This window comes from Prosopis cineraria, unplaced genomic scaffold (assembly GCF_029017545.1).
Source record: "Prosopis cineraria cultivar Desert tree isolate PC_DT_omini unplaced genomic scaffold, ASM2901754v1 PC9, whole genome shotgun sequence".
Taxonomy (NCBI): domain Eukaryota; kingdom Viridiplantae; phylum Streptophyta; class Magnoliopsida; order Fabales; family Fabaceae; genus Prosopis; species Prosopis cineraria.
Genome location: NW_026555340.1, coordinates 25,225,048 through 25,251,136, shown reverse-complemented (window position 1 = coordinate 25,251,136; position 26,089 = coordinate 25,225,048). Strand labels below are relative to the sequence as shown.

General features: G+C 34.5%; 4 protein-coding genes, 2 long non-coding RNA genes and 1 other non-coding gene across 10 annotated transcripts; 2 read left to right on the top strand and 5 right to left on the bottom strand.

Annotated features, from left to right (window-relative positions):
* The first annotated feature begins 370 nt into the window (after positions 1-370).
* LOC129320687 (UPF0057 membrane protein At2g24040-like) lies at positions 371-2,592 on the top strand. Its single transcript, XM_054966243.1, has 2 exons — positions 371-1,032; positions 1,509-2,592. Exons 1-2 carry the CDS (start codon positions 943-945, stop codon positions 1,638-1,640), a joined length of 222 nt encoding a protein of 73 aa, XP_054822218.1. The 5' UTR covers positions 371-942; the 3' UTR covers positions 1,641-2,592.
* Positions 2,593-2,804: 212 nt separating this feature from the next.
* On the bottom strand, positions 2,805-3,652 carry LOC129320686 (uncharacterized). Its single transcript, XM_054966242.1, has 2 exons — positions 3,400-3,652; positions 2,805-3,240 (listed from the first exon to the last, which is right to left on the bottom strand). Exons 1-2 carry the CDS (start codon positions 3,509-3,511, stop codon positions 2,999-3,001), a joined length of 354 nt encoding a protein of 117 aa, XP_054822217.1. The 5' UTR covers positions 3,512-3,652; the 3' UTR covers positions 2,805-2,998.
* A 2,507-nt stretch (positions 3,653-6,159) lies between these two features.
* LOC129319799 (uncharacterized) lies at positions 6,160-7,584 on the top strand. Its single transcript, XR_008595523.1, has 2 exons — positions 6,160-6,838; positions 7,292-7,584. It is a non-coding gene; the product is annotated as an uncharacterized LOC129319799 (long non-coding RNA).
* A 653-nt stretch (positions 7,585-8,237) lies between these two features.
* Positions 8,238-9,717, bottom strand: LOC129320975 (uncharacterized). Its single transcript, XR_008595869.1, has 2 exons — positions 9,261-9,717; positions 8,238-8,587 (listed from the first exon to the last, which is right to left on the bottom strand). It is a non-coding gene; the product is annotated as an uncharacterized LOC129320975 (long non-coding RNA).
* Positions 9,718-11,512: 1,795 nt separating this feature from the next.
* On the bottom strand, positions 11,513-17,332 carry LOC129319961 (protein MULTIPOLAR SPINDLE 1). 4 transcript variants are annotated; one of them, XM_054965071.1, is made up of 11 exons: positions 15,841-17,332; positions 15,695-15,752; positions 15,458-15,604; positions 15,309-15,368; positions 14,928-15,007; positions 14,599-14,650; positions 13,859-13,972; positions 13,448-13,640; positions 12,949-13,019; positions 12,541-12,767; positions 11,513-11,751 (listed from the first exon to the last, which is right to left on the bottom strand). In XM_054965071.1, the coding sequence occupies exons 1-10, from the start codon at positions 15,985-15,987 to the stop codon at positions 12,583-12,585; spliced, it is 1,107 nt and encodes a 368-aa protein (XP_054821046.1). In that variant the 5' UTR covers positions 15,988-17,332; the 3' UTR covers positions 11,513-11,751; positions 12,541-12,582. The 4 variants fall into 4 exon arrangements, with proteins under 4 accessions (XP_054821046.1, XP_054821047.1, XP_054821048.1 ...); XM_054965072.1 differs by having other exon boundaries at positions 12,545-12,767; XM_054965073.1 differs by having other exon boundaries at positions 12,663-12,767.
* A 1,414-nt stretch (positions 17,333-18,746) lies between these two features.
* LOC129320239 (eukaryotic translation initiation factor-like) lies at positions 18,747-25,081 on the bottom strand. The gene is made up of 9 exons (XM_054965577.1): positions 24,595-25,081; positions 23,211-23,282; positions 22,623-22,715; positions 22,073-22,297; positions 21,479-21,576; positions 21,109-21,196; positions 20,670-21,020; positions 20,319-20,564; positions 18,747-20,223 (listed from the first exon to the last, which is right to left on the bottom strand). Exons 1-9 carry the CDS (start codon positions 24,787-24,789, stop codon positions 19,186-19,188), a joined length of 2,406 nt encoding a protein of 801 aa, XP_054821552.1. The 5' UTR covers positions 24,790-25,081; the 3' UTR covers positions 18,747-19,185.
* On the bottom strand, positions 23,880-23,984 carry LOC129321155 (small nucleolar RNA snoR103). Its single transcript, XR_008595943.1, has one exon. It is a non-coding gene; the product is annotated as a small nucleolar RNA snoR103 (small nucleolar RNA).
* Positions 25,082-26,089: the final 1,008 nt, after the last annotated feature.

The window sequence follows — 26,089 nt, the reverse complement described above, 5'->3', positions numbered from 1 at the left end:
ATGTCAGGATTTCATCATCATACCAAACACATTTTTAAATTTAATTTTATTTCAATTTTAATTCTTATTTTGATTCTGATTTCAATTTCGATTCCATTAAAAACTCTTCCATCATACCAAACATGACCTTAGTCTTTTCTTATTTTAAGTACTTATATTTTATTAAAATTATATCAGGATTTCATCATCATATCAAACACATTTTTAAATCTAATTCTATTTCAATTCCAATTTTTATTTTGATTCTGATTCTGATTTCATTAAAAACTCTTTCATCGTACCAAACATAGCCTTAAGAGGTTCTTGGATCTATTTGCATTGAAATAGGCAGAGAAAATCGGCTCCGTGACCAGAACATGCTTCTTAAAATTGGCGTTGAAGGCGACGGCAACTATTTTGAGATTCTGAAACACTAATTGTAGGAACAGTTAGGAAATCAGGTAATAGGACCATACTCTCACTCTGCTGTTCAACACGTGATTCTGGTGATTCGTGGATTGAAATCTAAAAAGCTTTGCAAATATACCTGGAAAATGCTCAAGGATGAAAGCACGTTTGGATGTTGCAATGATTTTTACGACAAAACAATGAAAAATGAGTTTTAATTATTACCAAAAAAATACTATCAAACAAAAATCTTAAAATGACATCGAACAGCTGAGAAATCACATCTGGCATGCATGTGGCCTGAATTGGCGGTGATCTAATTAGTTTGTTTTACTAACTTTCAAGCAATACTGAAATCGCGGGATCTGGTCTAATAACTGTAAATCTGTAATCATTTGACCGTCTCAATCGAAAAGTGGAAGAAAGATTCGCGAACAGGGGATTGGGGAGACGAAGAATCAGATCTAAAAATCTACGGTAATATATTTGCTTCCATATCAATGCAAGGGTTAAAACGAAATACCAGCTTGCTGTCTGAGACCCTGAGTAGTGAAAATGGTGAATAACTGTGAAATCTGCTGTGAGATACTGATAGCAGTGTTACTTCCTCCAATCGGAGTATGCTTCCGTCACGGTTGCTGCAGTGTACCTCTCTCTCTCTCTCTCTATATATATATATATATAAATGTGATTGTTCCTCTCTGGGACATGGCATCTTGATTTCAGATGTCGAGAACCAACTACGTCGTTTCTGCACTCTCTTACCTATCTATTTATTTTTCTATAACCTTTGCTGGAAATTTTGGTGTTCTGCAATGGTCATTTCTGCCATATATGATGAATCAATCATATAAGAATAGAAAGTGTGACAACTGGGTTAAATCAAAGTGTTTAAATTTAACTACAAAAAGAGCTGTTTGAGAACTAATGGCCTTGACTTTAACTGTGTCACTATTTGAAACTGAATTGGTAAATCTCCTTCAGCATCACCCCTCTGTTTCTCCACAAAATCGAAGGGGGGGGGGAGTTGTGCGTTTCTCAAAATTATATTGTTCCATTTGTTTATGTGAAATTCTTACAAATGGACTGTGACAAAATGAAGTGTATTTACACCGTTTCAGGTCGAATTTATCATCTGCTTGCTCTTGACTCTACTTGGGTACATTCCAGGAATAATATATGCCCTTTATGCCATTGTTTTTGTTGATCGTGACCAGTACTTTGATGAAGCAAGGCGTCCTCTATATGCGTAGTAGCAGCACCCCTATTAACTTCCTTTTCATAGGCTACACACTGTATTGTCATTTTTCAGATTCTCAATAATTCAATGGATGCAGCTCGACTTATACTAATGCTGATATTGCTTTGATGTTGTCATCCAGTGGTTTACTTTGAGCATGTTGAATACTGTTTATTTGGTTGGCATCATCTCGAAGTATTCAAGCCAAGTGGACTACGATTCTATCAATTATGAACCAGAAAACAGTACTTCCACTGTCAATGGTATAAACATCTCATTCACTTGATGCCAGAGATTGAAATAATATTGATGGTCCGAGGGTTGATCATATAAGCAACTCCTAGGATGAGTTCATAAGCATGCTAGAGAAGATATTCCATAGGATTACTAGTTATGTCACAGAGTTTCAAACTATTTAGATTATGCTTTTATGTAGATCTTGGAACTCCTGGGTTGCGGATGGGGTTAAGGCTATATCTCAAGTAATAATCTGTCCAGAAATTTCAGTTTGGAAAAGGGGTTTTTACGGGTTGATAACCATATTTAGGGGAAAATGACTAAAATAATACTTGTTTTGTTTGCAAATCAAAAGTTCAAACATGTCATAGCCTGATTATGTATTATCCTTTGTTATCAAACCTTTATGTATTTTCCTGGTTTGTCAAAGACCCAGAAATGTTCCAGTACTCATGCTTGGTATAATTAAGTTTCAATATATTCCTTCATATTGAATATAGTAAACGCAAAGTAATGTAAAGAGAACTCAGGCTTGAAATTAACAAGCCGTGGTTAGCTGGTGATTAGCCAATTAGACAGCAGTTAGGAAGCGTTTTACATCATTTACATTTATATCTCAACAGAGAAGAGTGATAGAGAGGGAAAAAAAAATCTGCGCCAGGTCTTTTTTGTCCATTACTCAACATTACTTCTTTATTTTCATAATTTTTTGAAGTATGAATATGAGCGTTAATTTCACCAAGGCTTTTTTTTTTTTTTTTTCCCTTTCTGTGGTGTTTCATTTCTTTCTAGTGCGCCATCCATGCCAAAGTAGGGTGGAGGAAAGGTTGTGGGGAGAGATTGAATCCTTGACATAAAGCTTGCCTCAATTTTTAAGACTAAGATAGTTCTGTAAACTATCAATTGATTGACTTTTGATGCTTGTATGGATGAGATATAATTTGTTCAAGAGGGAAAAAAGGGTAAAAATTTATATCAGAAGGATAGTTTACACCATTAGCACTCAAATTTAGTTGCAGAGCACAAGCTTAGAGCAAGGGTATAACAACTGAAAATTAGGACGGTAGCACCGTATATAATAGCTTTTCAGTTTGGAGCCTGTAGATTCTTTTATGATGAACATTCAGTGAGATTTCAATAGAAGCAGAAAGCAAGTAGCAGTCCAAAAATGAGATCCCTGAAGGCTGCCATGAACAAGGATGAGTTTTTGATTGACAAGGAGGGAGCACTGCTCCTGCGCGGATGCCTTATGTCATTTGCACCGCCATAGACTGCCTTGGCTCTCTTCATAGTTGTTCTGTGTCGGACAACATGCAATGCTGGATATCTTCTTTGATTGTCTTGTTTGCCTGATCTGTTGATCATACCATACATGACTGCATGTTTTGAAAGTTTTCAGGTGAAGTTGGCTTTTTGGTAATCAACACAAATGTTTGTTGTATTGGAATTTGATTTTCACACAAGAACTGAGAAGAGAAAAACAAGAGAATGCAGAAAGAAAAAACTTGGAAACAAGAAATCCATGAATGCTTTACCCTTAGGCTGCTTTTGTGAATGTGATTCTGCACCGAGTGAACTTCCATAAGCTGAATACATGAGAACAATGAGCGACAAAAGAAAGAAACATAAAACTGGTGTCACCCTCATGTTTGAATCTTTGTATGAATCAACTGCAATTTTGATCGGTGGTTTGTGGAGAGGCTCTTTAGTTGGTCAATATTTATAGTGAATTTAGTGGTGGTAATTTCATTTTGAGGTCTTTGAATAAGATTCCTTGCAGGGAAATGAGAGCCATTGGAATGTGCTGATTCTTTGATTGTCGGTGAGTTCTTAGTTTCAAACTTCAGTTTCTGCAAAGGAAAATGGTGGATTAATTGAGTGTACTGCCTTGTGATTATATTATGGTCATAGGCATGTACTGGCAATAAAATAACAGAAGAGATTCTTTGGTTCAGTGATTAATTATTCCTTTTCAAGCTTTTCGCATACATTAAGCAGAATAGAAATAAGATTTTGATTCTTTTTGTTGGTAAGATGTCAGGGTTACTACTAATCTGGTTTCATTGGTAGCTTCTCTCCACTAAGTGGAAGGTGCAATGCAATAGTGAACCTTTTCAATAAATTTGATGTTTTAGATTTGATATTTTTACAAAAAAAACTACAGGTTAATCTTTGTCATTATAATTTGATTTAAATGATTTAAATGCAGTGGTTAGACATGATCCGAATTCTCTGTAGATCATACTATATAATTCTTTTATAGATATTACTAGAAAGTGTATTTTTTTATCTAGATTTAAAATTTAGATATCAATCTCTTTCTCTACAACTTGGTAGATGATTTGCTTTGCCGAAAACCAAATCATAACTCAAGCTTTTTTTGAATTATGCTCTATTAGATGGTAGGATTCAAAATTTACCATTACCATAGCATTAGCAGCATGGTTGAAGAATTAATTCCCATTAATCAGATTAAAATATTGTATATTATTTATGATTTTAATTCAGTTGTCTATGAAAATTGATTTGAAAAAAGTGGGTTAAACAAGTTAAAAAACAATAAGCAGTTGACTCCAAAACTAATAAAAACGTAATCATCCAAAACTAGTTCGGATACTAAGAGTCAAGTAAGGTATGGATAAAGATAGAAGGTTCAAACTTTTTGTAACGTAACAAAGAAAAAAGTTGTCAAAAATTATGTTATTTGTTTTTTGTCTAAACTGAATGCATTTTAAGTTACAAATATTTAAAGTACTAAAATGATATAAGATTAACAATACCAACAAAACTTAATAACATACAAATTTCAAAATTATGGCAATCTAAGGAAACAATATACAAAAGAAACTGGTGTGTAAAATAGTTCTAAAGCGTAAAATGATTTGCAGCCCTAAATTCAATATTGTCACTTCTTTGCCAAACTTAGATCTATACCCATCACAACAACTGAGTATGAAGTTCAAGAAAATTAAAATTAAGGATTGAAGTTTGCCAGGGATGATAGTTCATAGAATTACTTGTCAAATTTGGGTTTCAAATTTTTCTTGTGATCAAGATTCCGTTGATTTGTTACGGTTTACGTAACTCTAGGGTTTTTGCAGAGGTTAGAGCTACATCTCAATTCTCAAGTAATAATCTGTCTAGAAAATTCAGCCAATTATGGCTAAATTAATGCCTCTTGTTTTGTTTTGTTTGCTAAACTGAGAGTTTAAACATGCCATCCCCTGATTATGTATTATCATCTCATACATGCTTGTGATAAGTTTCAATATAATCCTTCATATTGAAGTAGTTACTACAAAGCGATTTAAACAGAAGGAAATTGTTAAGAAGGACCAAATGGTAAAAAATTTTAGTTAAAAGGACCAAGGTCCTTCAAATGAACTAAGGTTGGTTGAGAAACGACTTGAAGGACCAGAAACCTTTATTCACTTAATAGACCTCGATCTTTTTAAGTAACGATTTCTTCTTTAAATAGAGGTCAGGGACTAGAATGACAAGGTTGCCTTCGCTAGTAGAAAGCCTTTGGCATCACATACATGTATGAGGGCATGAAATTTCTCCCTCTCCTCTCTCTCTCTCTCTCTACACAAAGGAGATCTCAAGGCCTGAAAGATACGAGTGGAAAGGAGAAAGAGAGAAAAGCTTTGTGTAATTTTCTCTGTGTTCTTATATTATCATTACTTAACAATAATCCATATTTTTTAGTACTTTTCTTTAAATAAGGATACAAATGTCATCCTATATCTCATCTATTCACTTCCTTCTTCTTCTCCTTCTTCTTGCCATTAAACTTGGTTCAATTTTAAAGACTAGGATTGTAACATCCCAATTTAAATTTTAATAGTTAATTTGGGTTAATAAAAATTTTGAAAAGTATTATTAAATTATTATTATAAAAAAAAGGTATGAAAAAAAAATAAAAAAATAAAAATAAAAAAAATAAATAAAAAAAATAAAAAAAATAATAATAATAAATAAAAAAATAAAATATTATTAAATTATTATTATTATAATAATAAAAAGAAAGAAAGGAAAAGAAAGGAAGAAGAAGAAGAAAACGAATTTGCTTCGTCCGCCGCCTCAACAGTAACAATAATAAAATAATAATAAAAAGAAAAGAAGAAGAAGAGAGAGAAAATAATTATAAAAAAATGTGGGACCCACTGAATTTTTATAAAAACTCACCTGTTCCTTCATTTCTTCAATTCCTTTCTTGCGCGCGAGCTGAGGCGGAGAGAAGCGAGTTGCCGGTGCAAAATATCTAAATTTTTAAGGTAAGAGTTTTTAACAGGATATTTAGGATGTGATTTTAAGCTTTTCAAGACTAAGTAAGTGTTCTAAAATTTTTCTTAGTCATCCTTCTTATTTAGTTTTTGAGTTTGTAGTGGTAGAAAATTTAAGATCTGGAAGAGGGATGAATTTATGTTGAATAAATATGATTTTTGAGGTTGTCAGTAGTATAATAAATGTTCTAGAGTATAAATTTATTGATGATCTTTGAATCTGTGGCTTATGGATCAAATTTTAAACTAGATCTGAAAATATATGTTGATTTATTGAGGTTTAGATGATTATTTGGGATGAGAAATGAATTATTATGGTTATAGGATTATGATTCTAAACTAGAGACTTAATTTTTAATTTTTGGGTATTTTAGGTACGAATTTATGAAATAAAAAGAAAATTTTGATAATAAAAATTAGTTTAGAAGTTGATTTTTAGATTATTAATGTTTATTGATAATTAAAAGAGGAGTTAAAAATTATACTTAATAGTATTAACTATAGATTTGTATTAAGATTGAGATTAGGAATTATGTTATATTTTTAATTCTATTATTAGAATTATTTTATTAGTTTCAAAAATTGAAACTAATATTTATAAATAATATGTTATTTGTAGATTGTATTACTGGTGAAGATTGTGGTGAGAGAGAAATTTTAAGGAATAATTTATTGAAAAAGCCACAAGGTAACCATGCTTTTAATTTGTGATTTGTGTTACTTCATGTTAATTGGGTGATTATTGAGAAAATTATAAATTTTGTAATATTATATAATTGTGCAATATTATTATAAATTTATTTGATTATTGTGGGAGGTGTTGGGAGATTTGCTATTATTGTTGTATTTATGTGCCACGTGGTATGCCCCTATTGGAGCTCAATAGGTGGTTTGTAAGGGCTCGAGCTAATCTACCTTTGGCCGGGTAATTTAGCACCGAGTGAGGGCTACGGCTCGAAGTTAATGGAGGGATATAAGGATGGTTGTTTGTGTGTATTGTAATATTTCATATATTTGTTGAAATTATATTATTTTTAATTCTCACTTAGTAAGCACACACTTAACTGTTTGTATACACTATCATAAATTGGCTTTGGTTACTGGGACTTTTGAGTCTCATTATGTGGTTAACAATTTTCAGGAGAAGAGCCAAGAGTGACACGTGGAGGAGTCTCAGAGGCTTAGTGGTATAGATCCACTGTCTCTTTTGGGTATTTAATTTATGATTTATAATGTGTTATATTGCCAATATTAGGACTTTTTTATGTTTATTGTCAATTATATGAATATATAAATGTAATCATGCCTTTCAAACTATTTCTATTTTTGGTACAATTTGGATGACTGTAATTTTAATATTTGGTTTACTTTGGATTGGTTAAAATGGCATGATTATAAGGCCAAATAACTGGCTTGTGTTGAAAATTGACTAAATTGCTTATTTTACTTGTTGGGAGTATAAGGATGGACAAATGTGATTTAGTTTACTTGTTGGGAGTATAAGGATGGACAAATGTGATTTAGCCTAATGGCATGTGGGAGGTAAAAATTTATCTGAAATGTTATAGTGTGTAAGTTGAAGCCAATTATAAAATATTTTATATCAAATTATTGATATAAAAATGTGTTGGGTGGCTGTAACCCAACTATGGTTGAGTTAAATTATTTTAAAAAAAAAAATTGGTGTGTTACAAGGATTAATATGTTATATGTGAGCCATCTGTTCATTGGCTCCTTACTTTTGTGGATGCGATTTGATTAGTTTACAAGAGCTACAAAAGGAAAAATTTAGTATCAAAAAGATAGATTAAACTTACAGTCCTCACATGTTAGTCGCAAAAGTACAACAGTAGAGTAATGGTATATATGTGTAAAATATTTTTTGGGAAGAATTACAAAAAATCCCAAATATGGAAATTAATTATATGCCTAAATCCTATTTACAAGTCAAACTTCAATGTTCATGTATCAAACTCTTACATTTACAAGTTAGTTTTCTTATTTAAAAACATGCATACAATTCTCTAATATTTCTTTGGTATTTGGTCCTTGAATAAAAGAAGTACAAGTAAAAATATAATATCAGCTGAGTAATAATATAAGTATATTAGACATCATATATCTAGATTTTTGTGGAGAGAGAAACAAACTCTTCTCCTTCTGATACAAGCCAAATAGATCTTTAGACTAACATGGATAGGAACTTAATAGAAGCAAACAAGAAGTAGCAATCCAAAACTGAGATGCCTGAACGCTGCCATGAACAAGGATGAGCGTCTGATTGACAAGGAATTTGCACTGCTCCGGCGACCGGCACGTGGATGTGCACCGTTGATTGCCTTGCCGCCACTGCCAGCATGTTGGACAACATGCAATAATCCTTGATGTCTTCTTTGATTCTCTACTTTGCTCCACCCATTGATCCTACCATGCATCACTGCATGTTGTGAAACTTGTTAATTAATTAGATAAAGATTATAATAAACCTACTCATGAGTCATGAATCTCCATTTTGAAGCTTGTGTTTGATAGTTGGGGGAGAAGAAAATGAGGGAGTGAGAGATCATGGATTGAATTAATCCTATGAAGTGTGGGAATTCCTAAGTTTTTTAAAATGAAGAGAGAAAGAGATACAGAATAGTGGACCTTACTTTTGACACTTGAATCTTCCAAAAATAAGATTCACTGTAATATATCTATCATTCTCTTGATTTTCAATAAAGTCATTTAAAAGGTCCAATTTACAAGAGAAGAAAATTAGAACACGGATCTTGTGTAGGGAAGGAAGAAAAATTGAAAAGGTGATGATTAAGTGAAAGTTTCTCTTTTACAGCTTAGTTGGAAAAATTCAATTTTCCCTTCATAGTATGGAAGAACTTCAAAATATAAGGAAATGACTTTCCCCTTCCTTTTCTTCATGACTCAGAAAGAAAGTATTTTTCTTCCCTTTGAGTTCTCCGGTGAAGACTTGTGAAGTCCTTTAAGCAAGGGATTAATCAACAGAAATATTTCTTCACTTGGAATTTGATTTTCATACAAAAAACAAGAAAAGCAGAAAAATAGAGTAAAAAAAGCGAAGAAAAACAAAAAAGAATCCACATATGCTTTACCCTTAGACTGGTTTTGTGAACTTGCTTCTGCAGTGCCTTTGCTTCCATAAGCTGAGTGCATGAGAACCATGAACAACAAAAGAATGAAACATAAAACTGGTGTCCCTCTCATACTTGAACCTTGTTTGAATTAACCAGAAAGTTGTTAGTTGTTTTGGAGGAGGCACTTTGGTTGGTAAATATATGAGCGCATTTATATATATACTTCATCAAAATGGAAAAGAAAAAAGAAAAGAAAAGCATGACACAGTTTTGAAATCATTGAATAAGATTCCTTGCAAGAAATAGAGAGCCATTATAATATGCTAATTCTTTGATTGTCTGTGAGTTTCATGTTATCTTAGTATCAACGCAGAGTTAGTGTAAGGGACAAGATTATGAACCAAGTTCAGTGCCTTGTGAATATTATTTTGTGCTGATGAGCTAAGGATTGGAAATGAAGTAAAGGAATAAAGAGACTCTTTGGTTCATCCATCATTTATCTTTTATCTTTTTTTATTCTTTATAAGCATCCTCATATTGAAGGCAATCACATTCAAGGTACGATTAGGCTTTAAATATAGACACTCTTTTAATGAGAATTTTAACATTGATTTATTACGTTGTAAGAAAATAGCTCTTTCCATTAGATTCAACCCCGTTAATTTTATCCTTTTTCTATTACTCAAAAGAGTTCAAATCCTTTATATCTCTATTCACTTCCCACCCCATTTTTATCATCTAAACAAGATTGTGATTCCTTGCGTTGATGAGTTTTTATGGTCAGCTCAGGCTATTTATGCCCTATTAAAATGGTAGGTTTCAAAATATACCGTGCCCTTTACAATCACGATTGAAAAAAAATATGTTCTTAGAAATTAAAAATAATAATCATTTAATTCTATAATTTTGAATAATCTATAACTCAATTTTAAAGTTTAATTTGATATAACTTAATTTTTTTAACATTTTAATCCACTAGTCTTTTCACTTTATAACTCATTCCCTAAATGATTATATAATTTTAAAAAATATAGGAACCAAATTAACTAAAATTTAAGAAATTGAGTTGAAAAAGTTAAACTTTTTTAATCAAGACAATACTATAATTTTGGCCCAAAAAAAAGCCAATACTATAATAATTAAATGATTATTTTTTTTCTAGAAGTGGTGATCAAGTCTTTTACAAGCGATTAAAAAATGTTAACTCACATAAATTTCTGATAGGCTAAGAAATAAATTCAGCTTGCTATAATTGATAGTGATTGCAAGAACGATCTAAGAAAATTTTGACACTTAGCACAGTAGAATATTTTCCTGGAAAAATATTTGATTATTGAATGTAGAAAAAGTTCGGTAGGGAGAAAGAAGAATCCATAGAATAGGATATACAATGTGGATGTCAATTCGCGTTGGTTGATTAAAAACCTTTTATTTGAACCTTTTTTGTTTTTCGGCCAAAAAAAATCTTTTTTGTTTTATTTTTATGTAATTTTTAGTTTCTTCATCGAATAATAATTTTTCTTCTTGTTCATCAGTCTTATGTATACAGAAAAAAAATCTCCAGATGTTGATTAAAAGGTTCTTTGTACACATTATGAGTCATCCAAACGAGATTTATACCATCAAGTATCTAGATCTTACTATTATGTTTTAATATTTTTCCATTAAAAGATTCAGAAAATTAAAAATTATATAAAAAATCTAGAAAATTACAAATAAACACCATATAAAAAATTTATAATTTTTTAATGTCTTTTTTATACTTTTTTTCTGGTACATTAGCCATCAAAGTTAACATTTAGTAAAAATAAAAATGATAATTTTAAATGTTAAAAAAATATTATACCAAAAATAAATTCAAAATCTTAAACGTTCCTAGACGCTATAATTTAAAAGCAAAATTATCATTTAACTCAAAAAATAATCCTAATTGAATAATCTCTTGTAGAGATTAAAATTTTTTTGAAGATAATCAATTCATACTTCTCAAATTTCACATGTTTGACTGACAATCTTGAAATACTTGTATTCTTCGACAACAAGACTATAATGGGATTTTGAGAGATTTTGCGACTTCAGTATTTCTTATCTTTCATGTTATTATTTGATTTGACACGTGTATTGGTTGGCCTTGCTTGATTCCCTCACGTAAAAAGGATTAAAAAAAGAATAAAAATAAATCACACTTTGTTTGATTCCCCAGTCAGTCACAATCAACGTAAGATTCAAGCTACAAAGGCAAAACTCGAAAGCCAATAGCATCTTTGGGCTAAAAAAAAGAGTAGGAGCATCTTCCTCTCCAGAGGGATCGATTAAGAGAAAGTTCTACGGAATTTATCAGTACATTGTGCAATAAAAAAAAACTAAATAAATCAACAGTTATCCAAACAAGTGTTATCCCTAATAGAATCTGATTCTTACATTGATCATGTCAGTGGACTATGCACATCACCAAGGGTTCATGCATCATGCTATTTATCCATAGGAAAGCCTTGCATCAAGATGATACCTACAAGTTTCACCAGGTATAGTATTTACTATTTAGTTGTAAAGAATAAGACAAAAGTGTATTTTTGCTCTTGAATTATTTTTCAAGGAACATCTAACATCCTAACATTTTTATTAGAACAATTTTGTCTTTAAAATTATTAAAACGAAACATTTTTGTCCTTTCCGTCAAATTTTGTAACAGTCTACGTTTGATATTAATATTGAAATTTTGACGGAAAGGGCAAAATGCTCCGTTTTAATAATTTTAAGAATAAAATTGTTCCAACAAAAACATTAGAGTGCTGAGTGCTCCTCAAAAAATATTTTAAATACAAAAACGCACCTTAATCCAAAAGAATATATGGTCAAACTAAAGTAGGTGTGTATCTATACATGTGGATTAAAAAGGAATAAATCTCTTTGAAAGATCCCCTCATACAAAAGGCGATGCATAAAGAAGAAAAGTAAGGCCTACGTAAATGTTATCAAGTATCATATCTCTTTCTTCCTCCAACCATTTCTGTTTTTTCCCCCCTACTGAGAATCTTTCTTACACCAGATCTCACACTCTAACCTCTTTTTCAGAACAAGGCTAACCATTATCATTTGATTATTATTATTATTATTGGGGAAAAAAGTCCACCTAAAATAGCAATTCCATCCCCACTTCCCAGTAATCCAATCTACCTCGTCAGATGCAATATCAGAGATAACAAACTTGATTAAATGATCAATGGTGAGTACGAGAAAATTAAAAAAAAAAAAAAAAAAGGTGTTGTATGTGATAGCAGCAAACCCTTCTACTAACCCACATGAACAGGAGAGAAAAAAGATCCAGCAAGTTGCATATTTAACCGAGCAGGGCATTGAAGATATCTGGTTTTAAGTTCTGCAGATATGAGACCTGACCCACTTGTTTTGCCAATTCACCTGTGACTCGGTCCATGCAGAGAACATACAGCCCGTTTCTGCTTTCCAGGAGTTCTAGAGCTTTTCTTGCATGGAGAATTGACGTCACCCAATCTTCAAGGAGAGCTGTTAGGTCACGGTCCTTATCAGTTACTTCTAATCATTTGAAAAATTATAATAAAAGAATATGACAACTAAGAAATTAAAAATGTGCTAGTCTGCGTGGTTTTTGAAGATTTCTATGCAGAGTAGGAACATAAACGAGATCGATGGTAAACATGGACAGAATTCATTTTATCAAGCCTACCATTGTCTAGATCTTCAGCTTTTGACCACTCTACAAAGTAATCTGACACCAAAAACTCAATAAGCTGGATCCTGTCCTCGACAATTAAAATTGAATAAGTGCATTTAGCATGAAGAATAAGAATTCCCTCAAACTAAAAACTGTTCTAAGGAGAAAAATCACAGTAGGCAACATAGAAATTGTAATAGACAATTTAACTACAGGCTTTCTAGAACCAAATAGAAGATTGCTCATTGGATTAATTTGCAAATCAAGCTGACCATGAGCCATAGAATTCTTACCACACTCCACATGTGCATACAGAAATTATATTGAGAAAATAATTTCAGATTGACAGAATCTGTTGGCACAACATATGAATTTCATTCGTGATGTAATGATGAAAGCGATGCAGGGAACAAGTCCGTGGTGTACAGCATAACGGTAGAAAATTGGCTCTGAACTATTCATCATGATTATGGAGATAATGCAGTCTAAAGTGCATTTGCTAAAAACTTACATTATGAACATGCATTGATGCATATCAGGAAAGCCGTCATCATAAGGATCAGAGAAAAGAAAACGTTCTGCTAGCACAGAAATTCTTTGAGATACCGAAAATATTGCCCGCTGACCAACGTACGGCTCAGTTCCTAGTTTTCGAATTAAATGCTGGATATAAATTTGTGCATCAGAGCCAGTTTTTTGGGACCCTGAAAGAAAATGGTTAAAAGAGACAAAAGAACAAAGGTCAATTAATAGAATGAAACAAAAAACTGACAATGAAATTTTGATAACGAAATCACGGAGAAGAAAGGTCACAGACGTAAAAATTTCTCTTTAATCTGCAGAGGTATGTGTATTGCAATCATAATCGATGTAAATGGCATTCATGATCCTAGTCAATCCTCCAACTTCAAATTAGCAATACCTTCTAGTTGCAAGGGAGCACACATCTGCCTCACTAAACGCGTAACTAAGTTGTTGATGATTCCTTCAACAAGCTCCAGATTCATTCTCATTGACAGAAGGTTCTTAAGTGAAGCTACGGAAAAGACGTTCATTAATTTCAGCATGGATAATGGAGAAATGAAGTCAGGGTTTGCATGTAAAAATATGATGATGGTGACCCATACTAAACGTCGCAAGATTTCTAATGGCTCGAAGGGGGGTTCTGACGATTGCAACTACAATCACGACCTATGATGTCAGGGAAGTGGCATCGATGAGCCTGTGGGGGTTAACTCACAGCCCACCAGAACTTTGAAACGAGAAATTAACCATGTGAACTAAACAAGTCATTATGCATTGCAGAGATTGTATGAACTTAGCTGATATGTAAGCCTACATCCACAATATATCATTTGAAGTTACTTCTTGCGTCTTGATTTTTGATTTTGTAAGCTCAGAGACCATAGTGCTTATTGATATTTGAATTTCTAGCACCATGTAAATTCAGGCATTTAGTGTTTATAGCAGCTTCCTTTCTCTTCAACTCTGCTCATTTATGACTATCCAATAACACATCAACCGACCCCGCTTTCATACATACGGGCAGATGGCATAAAGTTTTAACCAAAAACCGACGAGACAAAACACTGAAAAAATATGTGACCAAGATTTCAATTATTAATAAGAAGAAAAAATATATTGTAGTGAAAATCAGACTACCCAAGATGAAGTCGACGGCTTGATGTGCCAGGTTCGCAAACTTGGACTCCACCTACAAAATAGAAAAGGAAAACACTTGGATGTATTTTTCACCTATAAATATGTATAGTTTCCTCTGATCAGGACATGATGATTGAGTCCTTTAAAAAATATTTTGCACATCATAATTTTCAATGAAAACTCGATAACGAAAAGTGTAGTATACAAGTTCAATAGTGCAATGAAAATTTCACTGGGATAAAATTTTGACCGAGCTGTTCGACATTTAAATTTTTCTGGCCAAGAAAGAACAATAGATAGATAGGCAGTAAATAGTAAAGGACACTGACAGGTGAAACGGTCTCGCAGAGCTCCACAAGAAAATCAACGGATGACCTAAGCTGCTCCGTTTCATCCTCCACTGTTGAACCTGCGTTTTAAGTTTTAAAATATATTAAAAGCAACTTCTCACCCAAAAAAAAAAAAAAAAAGCCCGGCATTCCAAAGCGTGAGTGTCGTTATCGTTATTGTTGTAGAAAACACCATTCTAGTTACAGACCATAAATTTCAAACCATAAAAGTTCAAATTAAAGCACCAAGAAGTGCTAGGGTTAATAATCGAATTCAGATGAGCAGAAAAAACAATAGAACCCCAGACCATTACTATGCAGTTTGATAATTGATTATAATTACTAAAATAATCAAAGGAAATTTAGTAGTCATTTATGTACCAAATGTTCGTCGTCGCTGACTTGAAGAACCTACTCTTCTACGTCTTTCCTTGAAGCGCACTGCACAAAACAAACATCCAAACATCAATCAGGTCCTCGAGAGCCAGCTCCATTAATGTTGATGATGACAACGACCACGACGACAGAACCTTGTCTGAGAAATCTACGGCGAAGGACGTCGTTGAATCTGCTCACAGAGCTATTAGCAACTTTCTTACCACTTGATTCCCCCAAATTGTCAAAGAAGTAACACTTGCAAGACGCACTTTCGGGGAACAGTTCACACTGCGAAGCATCTACATCCAAAACACCGAACAGTTATGTGCAACATCGTGTTTGTGTTAGACTATTGGTATACGTGCAAGTGAGTATAACGGAAATAAAACCTTGCGCTTCCTTTAGATCTTCTCTGAGCCTCAAAAGCTCTTGTTTTCTTTCCTTCGCCTAGGAATTTTTGCAGCGAAGCGATATCAAAATCTGTTTGGTTCTCAGGAAAACACATTGGGGAAAAAAGGATCAAAGGATTTCGAACCTTATGCTTCCAGCGGAGTGCATCAGATGGTGAAGGAGCAAGCGTATTTGGCTCCTTCCTCTTTTGTTGAGCCTTTGATCTGAGAAGGGAGATGGCAATGGCCAGCTTCAGCGATTCATCATCCTTCACACCAGTGCTTTCTGGCATTTTCTGTTCGGTTTCCGGAGAGGTAATGAAAAAGGCGGGAATTATGGCATTCGCTTTCCCTACTATTTATATCAAATATTTAATTTAAAAAAATTAATTTGTTAGTCCTTATAATTTTATTAAATTTTTATAATTTGACTAAATTTTGAATTAAGCCATTGTAAGTTTTTCTTTTTTGTGGAGTCCTTGTAATTTACACAGTTAAACAATAGTTTATGTTAATATGAGATGACATGGCGCTGAATAGGCCTGGTTGAGCAGACAGATTGCCACGTAAATGTTGAGATTTTGACCGTAAGAGAGGAGGCTGAGATTGAAGCAAGAGGGTGTTCCGCGAAGAAACACGTAGAAGACCCGAAATGATCCGGTGATAAACTGATAATTATATTGATATTCCTTCTCCCCTCTCCTTTTCTCTTGTTCTTTTTCTTCTTCTTCTCCTTGCCGTTCTAAAAAGCCATCACACCAGTTTCAGACTTTCAGTTGATCAATCACTCCTGAAATAAAGTACGCTCTTCTGCTTTCTCTCTTTCTTGCTTCTTGGTTTCTTCTTCTCTTCCACTTCACACAACCCTCTTCCTACACTCTCCATCATCATCCTCACCGCTACGGTTGCCCGGGACGCCACTAGAAACCGTACCCTCTGTGCACGCCACCTCCCTCTCTTATAATGGCAAAGTTCCCACTCTGCAATCCACCACCGCGACCGTCAAACAGAATTGGAAGCGTCCGTCGGTCACGATGATCTTTATCTACGCAATCCTGCTCGCATTCGCTCCGCTTCAACGGATATTCGCCTCGCTAGCGCCGTGGTCGGAGCTGAGATTTATAGTTCTGCCAATCGGGTCGGGTGTAGAGGTGTACCTGATGGCGGTCCTGAGCTCAGGTCTGGTGGCGTCGATCGGGGAGGAGAGGTTCGGTTGGGAGGCGATTAAGGTCGGGTCAGGTTTGATGGCGGGGAGGAGGTTCTGCGGATGGGTGTTATCGGGCTTGCTCGTGTAGGTGTCGGGTTTGATCCGGGGGAAGATGGAGGTTTTGTTGGAGGGTCCGATTTCATCGTCGGAGTTTCTATCGTCGATGGTTTCTACGGGTACAATGGGAATAATATGTGTATACGGGGCGGCGGTGTTACGGAGCTACGTGACGATAACGGTGTTCTTCGAGTGCCGGAGACGGCATGCGATTCGAGACCTTAAACACGAAGAAGATGACGAAACGGGTATTTCAATGCTGTAATTTTCTTCTCCGATTCTTTTCTGTCGTGTTGTAGGATTAATTTTGTTTTGATCCGGTTCAGATCCAATCTTTTTTTTTTTTGTTGATAAACAGTTCAGATCCAATCTTGTGTCAATCAACCAAAGAAATATAGCTAATTGTATACATTACATTTGGATTGGATGAGCTGTGTTCCATGATTCCATCTTAAATCTTTTTACAAGCTTAAATTGATTGCTTGTCTACCACTTTCCTTCTCACTCCAGCCTCAGCCAATCAAAACCTCAACATATACGTGGCAATCTTTATTTGCTTAATCCAGCAAATTTAGCGCCACATCATCTCATATTAGCATAAACTGACTTAGATAGATTAGGCGGGCAATTTTATTTACAATCTCTCCAATTAAAATAACCTAAATAATTTAAATAAAATTTTGTGTATCATCTTTTAAAATTAATTTTATTTTTATAACAGAATGCATATTTAATTTTTTATTTTTTTCTCTACTATTATTAATATTAAAATTAATTTATATTTAATATCATTTAAATGTTATATTTTTGTTAGATAAATTATAAATAATATGATATATCCTGTTTACTTAAGTATTTTTAAATTGATAGTGTTTGGAAGATTCACAAAGGAAAGGACTAAAATCATCAATGGTGTAAATTACAAGGACCCAGTAAAAAGAATTATAAGTACTTGGATTCAAATTTTGGTAAGACTATAAAGACATTAATTTTTCCTTAATTTTATACCCAAAAAAATAATCAGACGCGCCCCATAACTGAATATTGCCTTTCCATCGATGTGTCGATAATTGAAATTAAAATTGTTATCGTTTCAAAATGCTTATCAGTGAGCTCCAGTGTAATTTCAAATTATAGGTAATAGGATAATTTGATAAGGAAAAATAATGTCAATAAAGAACTTAGAAACTCCAATGTAATTAGATCATATTTAAGCGAGTGTCATGTGTCATTCATCGTAAAAATATCACATTAAGTAGAAGATCAAAATTCAACATTGCTGAGAAGCAGCATATATTTATACTGATCATCTTGCATACTTTAGACTAACGATCTGGGTTTGGTCATTCATTTTTATGCACTTGGTATTATTGACTCTTCTTGCTTGTTGATATAATGATACTTAATTATCGCTGGCCTTCGGGCCCCTATTTTCCCCAAAAAATTGATAACAATTAATAGATCATGAATAATTGGATGCCAAGTGCCAAAATCAACGAACATAGTTACGTACGGCCGATTGCAACCACTCCAATCTAAATCCACACACATTAGATTTATAAAACTAAATAATACAACATACTTCAAATGAAAATTAATAACATAAAATAAATAAAAACTTACAAAGTTATTTTCTCTCACTTTAAAATTTAAATAGATAGATGTACAATTTTTTAAGGAAAAAATTTAACTTAAGATAAAGCCATGAACTGGACCGTTTAGCATTAAAAAACCGAGGAACTAAAGAAATACGAAAACTTTAGGACAGCGATAAATAAAAAGAACTAGTGAAATTAACGGATGATATTTATTCAGGCCCCAAAAAAAAAACATAATATTTATGAACTGACCAGTATAACAATTACTATGTCAGAATTTTCTCAAGAAAAATAAAGCTAATGAAATACAAAAACATTCGGACCCGTGAAGGGCCACTATTGGAAGAAACATGGCACACGATAAGCCGACAGGGGGAACAAAATCCGTAGCTTTATGGTTGGACTCTTTTCCTCAATAAACACCTCTACGACCTCAAAAGTAAAGCAAAACAAAACAACAAAAATGTACAGCCTTAATAAAAGTACCTGATCCTGACTGAGAGGTCCACTGTCATAAAATACCGCAATATAAAAAGGCTCTAACTCAACTTGTTGGGGATAAAGGGGAATTCTTGGAAGAAACGTTCACCCAGCTTCAGGTATCATGCAATGTCTTCTGATGACTCTGATCACTTGAGCACGCCGCGGCAAGCCTCAATATCGGACGCTTGTGAATCTAAAAGAGCTTGCCCGGATGCAGAACTGATGATCCTTATTGCAGCATCAAATATTGCTTTCTGGAACAAGTCATCTTCCACCTTCTTAAGGATCTCTCTCACTACCTTAAAATCCAATCCCCCAGCCAAAATGAGCTTCCCAATTATCTCACCAAAATTATTTGGTGCTTTAGGTAAATCTATGCCGATGTCGTCTAGCATGGAACCAAACAACAAACAGCCAGTCCCTATATCTCTAGCAGTAAGAATCTTCTGAATAAAAAGATACTCAAGAAGATTGGCCACAATATCAACACAGGGTGGACTTTTATCCAGTGCAAGGGAAATGGCCTCCTTGACAAACTCGGGGTGGTAAGATGGAGCCTTTAGTTCTTCCACACACTGCAATGCCTCATCCAAAAGACGAACACTGAAATATTCTTCCAGAAGAGAGACAGTTTTGCGGCGAAGATCATCAGAATTTAATTTTGGAGCAGGAGCCTGTGGCTTCTCAAAGGACCCACTAGGGACTGCTTTCGCAGGTGTAGGGATTTGAGATGCAGGCTCAGCACCAGAAACAAAGTTTGATGGACGAGCAGGAGGAGCACCCCCACCATGCACTAGGGCGCTGCTTCTTCCACTTATGAGACCACCACTACCTTGAGGTAATAGCTTTGAGTTCAGGGCTGATGACTTTGAAAGTAAGGGAGACTGGCCACGTCCTGCAGCTTGCATACCTGGCATGTCTCCTCTCGGCGTTGATCGTGTCCTAGGCATTTCCCAGTTGTCATTATCAATTCCAGGCATCCCAGGCACCTTCCTGGTCCCTGGCATTCCAGGCATCATACCTCCTGTACCAGGTCGAGCAATTGGAAATCCACCAGGGCTTATATTTCCTTGAACACCAGAAGCTGCAGCACGGTTATTTCTAATGCTTGCAGTCGCACCTGGCCGCAATCCAAGATTCTTTTCAGCTTCTGAATGAATTTCAGTGATGGTTTTTGCTTTCACCTACACAAGTAGTTAACTATTCAATGCTTGGCCAAATCAAAAGTGCTTACCATTGGTTGGCATAACATAAAAAACATTAAAATTTACTAGTCTACCTCTTCACGTCTTGGAACCCAGTTATTAGCACGTAAATCCAGAACATCACGAATCATGAACCTCAACCGTGATACAAGTTGGGGGTTTGAGCTCAGTTCTTTCAATCTGCTAAAGTACATGTCGTTAATACGCCGTGATTTTTGGCTTTCATCAAGTTGTTTACCAATAGTATTGAAAAACTGACATATGGCTTCAACATTTTCCTCAACTGGACAGGACTTGCTATCAGGAGGTCCTAAAAGTGCCTGTTCAAAATAATGCTTAGCTACACTAGGATATATTCCATCCCATAATTTAACAGGAATTATAATTATAATATAGAACAGTAAAATATTAAATCTAATGGAAACCTGAACAATGTGATGGACAATCTTCTCAGGAACCATCTTCTGCTTCAACAGCTCCCCAATTAAGCGAATGTTTCCAAGAGTACGAAGTTTGACCAGTCTTTCCTTATCCCTACGCTCCATCTCCTGTTCAGGAGCAGTCATCTGCCTCACTTCCTCCCTCAGTTTATCAGCACCTTCAAAAGCCTCCTGGCAGTTATTCAAGAGCACTCGCTTAAATGTGACTTCTTTCCCACCAGGCTCATCAGATGGGAATGGAGGCAGCTTTTCATTAAGATCTGAACAAAGAAGAGCATACATGGGGCAAAATGTTGGTTCTAGTACAGCCTTATCAAATATAAGTGAAATGACTCCCTGCATTCCCAAGACAAAAAAACAATGCAAATCAGTTAAAGAACTAGGAAGTGGACAGAATATTCATTGCAGCCATTAAAGAAGATACCTTCAAGATGTCAGCAGATGTTATTCCAGAATCAATCAATTGACCCTTCAGGACGTCAAATTTCTCAGGAGTAAGCTTGTTCAGAATTCTGCGTTGAAACAGATGGCATTTGGCGTGACAGGAGTCAGGAGGCTTTTAACAAAGTTAAAACAAATGCAATGGCAAGTAACTGTTATTTTATATGATCCTACAGCTTGAAGTTATCATACCTACTTGTAAACATTACTTTCCAAGGTTATTTATCTAGCCTATTAAGATTTACAAAAGAAGGTCAAACCTATGGCCTAGCCCTGAATTCTAAAAAAAAGCATTCCACATTTTTGAGGACGCAATCCACATTGAACAATCATACACTCATATAACAAATTACCCTTTAACAGTTTTCAAGACACGATCCTTTTCAGATAGGTTTCCTCTTCTAGCTGACCACGGAACGTCAGCCTTAACTAAAGTTGGAGCAGGTCCTCCCTGAATAAAAAGAGACATCAAACAACTCATTATGCCACTTTTAATAAGCAGGCAACAACGGAACAATACCCACACCAACATGCAATGCAATCTAACGAATTTTCATATCAATATAACAGCTTTATTTTAAAATAAGTCATTAGAGTAATTTAAGCCAAACACAGTCATGATCAGTTAAAACTTAACAATCTAAAATGGAGTAGGTTAGGCTTCAAAAGAACATCACACTACACTAATGATTGATTGTGCTAACCCATAACTACCAGAATGATGATGATGTGGCAAAATGAAATACACATAATCCATAACATTCCCTCACCCCTTACCCAAAGCAAGACCAATGGATGATTGCAACAAAAAGCCTGTCATCGTCAAATGTAATCGTATAGAAATTCAACCCAAAAAATTACTAAAACTACATAAAACAGTTTCCAATAGACACAAAAGTATGTTCAGAACCTAGAAGATAACATGAAATGCCAAAGCTTATTATTACTAGGTTAGAAGAAATCTGTGCCCTTGCAAACTGGGAATTCAGTTGATCCTGCCGATTAAATTGACTGGAATCCTGCTGCCTTGAGTCAAACCGATTTCCAAACTCTCTATTTTCTCTCAGATTTTCCCATGACTTCTCTTCTGCAGAAGCAGGAAGTTGTCCAGACCGGCCACGCCAATCACGGTTGTCTGGCTCTGAGTATCGATTTTGAAATTGTTGTGCAGACTGCATAAGATGATATACGCAAAATCATAATTTTAAAAAATTTGTGCTTTTGAATATGAAGTTAATATTACATAATGACACAAAACTGACGAGACTATACTCCAGGTCAAATCCAATATAAATATAGGAGGATGGCACAAAAGCACAAGTATTTTTTCCCAATTATTGAGAATCTGACGCTATATAAGCATGGTAACCTTCCACAGCAAAAATAATTAAACCCTAATCCACCTCAACAATCAACCTACCAAACAGGATGAAGAAGGCCTAGGTACTTACAAAAGTTAAAAAAGAAAACAGAAGCCAGAAGATAAAAGAAACTCACATTTTCCGCACGGCCCCAGCTTTGATCTTCACCAAAAAGTTCAGCCTCTATTTCTTGTTTAATATTTAAAATATCTTCAGGGATCTCAACAACCTATAAGTAAATTTTCAAATGTCAGATAGCCGGCAATATAAATATCAGTTTTGATGTCAAGACTTAGATATACAGCACATAAGAACACTGATTTGGGTCACTTCAAAAGTCATTTACTAGGAAAAGGAATAGAAGAGAGAGAGAGAGAGAGAATGAACCAATAAAAAATCCAGAATGTCTATTCAGAGGCTTAGAGAAGATTGTAGGTAAGACTAAGGTCCAATTGTGTGCGCATACATAAATATATATGTAGAGAGAGAGAGAGAGAGAGAGAGAGAGCATTCATCAGAGAAAGTTGGTCGGAGATAATCTGTGAATGAATACGGAAAGGACAGCCCAACCTAGACCAATAGATGTGTATTTGTCAAAAGTACAAAAACATCAGTAAAAGGGCAGCATATAAAAGGAACACAGTAACCATTCTCTTCGACAGCAAGAGGTTGTAACTTTCATAATATTAATTACACTTGATCACCAGAAGCATGTAACGATTACCTCCCTCAGTTGTAAAAGCTGATCCCTAGTGTATCGAACATGCTCACGACCCTCAAACCGTGAATCTCCAGCCTGCAAAATCCAGAAGAATGAGAATAAGAATCTATTAAGATGATACAAGGTTAACCGGTCACTATATAACCACATGCAAGAAAATGAGAACTGTTCGCAGTAGCTAATGGGATCAAACGAATTGCACTTCTATAAAAGAAGTCAACACCAATTATACTTAGTTATATGCTTTTATCACAGTAAAAACACTTTCTTCTATTTTTCAGCCAAGTCCTTCATGTGGACAAAATTATTGGACAGGAACTAAAGTACAACCTAAAATTGGCATTATATGTATGGATAAACCTTTTACCAACAAACAAATGCATTTCACCTATAACAGATGCATTGATGATGCCAATAGAATTATTTAGCATGTTAGGTTGCTGAAGACAACTTTTCAAGTTTGCTGTTTTTGCAGGCATTGCCTTCACAACAAGAAAGTGAAAAATTCATCAGCAACCCCTCAAATAGAACTCCATAGGCAATGTGTTGCCAATCAAGACAGTGAAACGTGAGTAATCAATTCATGTAGGTCGTCATAGTAAGAAGACCACCATTATATAGGATTCCGCACTAGGAAGAAGTTTATGTCTTCACCAAATTTTCAAAATATATCACTGTATGTGGGACCTTTATGGGCAATCTGAAACTTAATCAAGCCCACCTAAAGCCCACGATGTTGCTTTTTGTCCATATTTACAGCAGGTACACATACTGAGTGCCCCACCAAGAATTAGGACATTCATAATGCAGCTTGAGTTTTCTTTACCCATTATTTTACCGGTCTTAAACAGAAAATTCTACTCCTGAGGCTATAAATTAGATGATGAATGTCAATGGACGCAGTAGCAAGGGAAGATATAAATCTCTGAACTTCTGTGTACTATAATGTTGCCAAACTATCGTATTAAATTTCATAACAGACACCATAAGACCAGTCATTCTTCTACGGGCCAAAAAATATAAAGATCTTGAGAAGCGGGGAATAGATAGTTAGAAACGACAGCAAACGGATTCTTCAGAGAGTTCAAATTTTAGTATAAAACCAAACAAATATACCACCTTGAGCAATTGATATTAATTCAACTGCTATGAGATCCAAATTTAACATACTCGATTATTCATACCACTTACAGTACCACAACCAAGGATCCTAGCGATAATTTAGAAAATCGTTCTGCTCACTCTAGAATCTTTCAATGATAATTCTAACAATTAAAAAGCAAGCAAACAATCCACAATTTGGAGATATGACCATGAGCGCAGAATTTTAAGACCAGCAAAAGATGAAAATCCAGATCCAGAAAAAGGAGCGAGATTCAAAGTATACCTTGATGGAAAAAGAAGGAGGAGCACCGCCATGGGGACGCGAGAGAGAAAGATCAGAGGCAAAGGAACCAAAAGCAGGAGAAGTAGAGGAAGCCGATGAGGAGGAGTCGAATCGAGAAGCAAGGAACCTGCTACCGCCGCCGGGACGACCACCACCAGGCCTCAAGCTAATCACCGTTTGATCACCTTGCTGCATAACTCAGGATCTTTCACTTCGAGATAGAATCTTCGCCGTCTCAGATAAGACCGAGTGAGTGAGAGAGATAAGATTCAGCGGCGCCAAAAGCTGAACCAGAATGGATTTGGGTTTTTCAGGTTACAAGGAGGCAAAAAAGATAAAACTTTAAGAAGATACAAGGAAACAGAGACAGAGATTGAACGATAGATATAGAGATAAATAAAGAGAGAGATTGGGTTCTTCTATGTTTCTCTCTCTTCTGCGAGAAGGCGCAGAGAAGAGAAGAGCGTGAGGCCGGTGAGGCGAAGGTGAAAGGAAACCCTTCTTAGATGAGGAATATGATTTTTGATTTTTTCGCAAAAAAAAATTAATAATAATAATAAATTGAAAAATAAAACAGAAGAATAGAGAAAAATGATTGTCAATTGTGGCCTTCCTAACCTGGCATTAGATTTGTATATATAATATATAATAAGTGTAAATATGTAGATTTATCGTATGGGATATATTGTTGTCTAGTATTATATTATTAAATTTCTTATTTATCTAGCTGGTCAAAAAAAAATCATTTATCTATTGGTTTGTATTTGTAATAGATGTAGTCTTTTTAAACTATGTGATCTTGTATGACTTATCACATTTCTTTAAAATAAGATATTCTCTAAATAATAATAAATTTAAAAATTTGGAATGCTCATTATTTTCCCATTTGCTGCATATACTTCATTGACTTTCTTTAACATCATTCGATATTTTCTTGCTTGAAATGAGCGAAGTTGGTAGCCATGCCCTATTTCACTCTTATCACCTGCTTGGCTCTGAATATGATGTACTATTCCATGTTCATTGGGATTAGAGAGGGTAAGCTAATCATATTAAATTTAGTAAAAAAATTAGTCTCCTATAACATGGCAAATTAAGGTTCAAATTTTTATTAAAAGATGTGTCTATAAAGTATTCAACCATACTTCAAATAAAATTATCTAAAATTGATAATATGTGTCAATACATAGTGAGTTACAGGTTTGATAAGATGAGTTGGCATTTGGTATGGCCCGCATTCTGCACGGGCTAAATTCTACCAACTCACACAACTCATGATGGGGTTGGTGGATTAGTGAGCCAACTTGCAAGTGAAAAAATATTTTATAGTTTTTTAAAATTTGTAAAATTATAATTTTACCTCTTTTTATTATTTTTTTCACAGTAAAAATGTCATATGTTTCCCTTAAAAATTAATTATCCAAATAAAAATAAAATTATTTTTAATTAAAATATGCTTATATCGCAACTTAAATTTAAACTAATTTAATTTTGT

Excerpts from the sequence above, each read along its gene's own strand:
- LOC129320687 (XM_054966243.1), top strand. The coding sequence starts at position 943 with ATGGTGAATAACTGTGAAATCTGCTGTGAGATACTGATAGCAGTGTTA. Across the intron at positions 1,033-1,508 it reads TCCGTCACGGTTGCTGCAGT|GTCGAATTTATCATCTGCTT; the intron begins GTACCTCTCTCT and ends ACACCGTTTCAG.
- LOC129320686 (XM_054966242.1), bottom strand. The coding sequence starts at position 3,511 with ATGAGGGTGACACCAGTTTTATGTTTCTTTCTTTTGTCGCTCATTGTT. Across the intron at positions 3,241-3,399 it reads TTCACAAAAGCAGCCTAAGG|TCATGTATGGTATGATCAAC; the intron begins GTAAAGCATTCA and ends CAAAACATGCAG.
- LOC129319961 (XM_054965071.1), bottom strand. The coding sequence starts at position 15,987 with ATGCCAGAAAGCACTGGTGTGAAGGATGATGAATCGCTGAAGCTGGCC. Across the intron at positions 15,605-15,694 it reads AGATCTAAAGGAAGCGCAAG|ATGCTTCGCAGTGTGAACTG; the intron begins GTTTTATTTCCG and ends TTTTGGATGTAG. Across the intron at positions 15,008-15,308 it reads TCAGCGACGACGAACATTTG|GTTCAACAGTGGAGGATGAA; the intron begins GTACATAAATGA and ends CTTAAAACGCAG.
- LOC129320239 (XM_054965577.1), bottom strand. The coding sequence starts at position 24,789 with ATGCAGCAAGGTGATCAAACGGTGATTAGCTTGAGGCCTGGTGGTGGT. Across the intron at positions 21,577-22,072 it reads CACAGATTTCTTCTAACCTA|GGAGGACCTGCTCCAACTTT; the intron begins GTAATAATAAGC and ends CTTTTTATTCAG. Across the intron at positions 20,224-20,318 it reads GGGTTCCAAGACGTGAAGAG|GTGAAAGCAAAAACCATCAC; the intron begins GTAGACTAGTAA and ends CTACTTGTGTAG.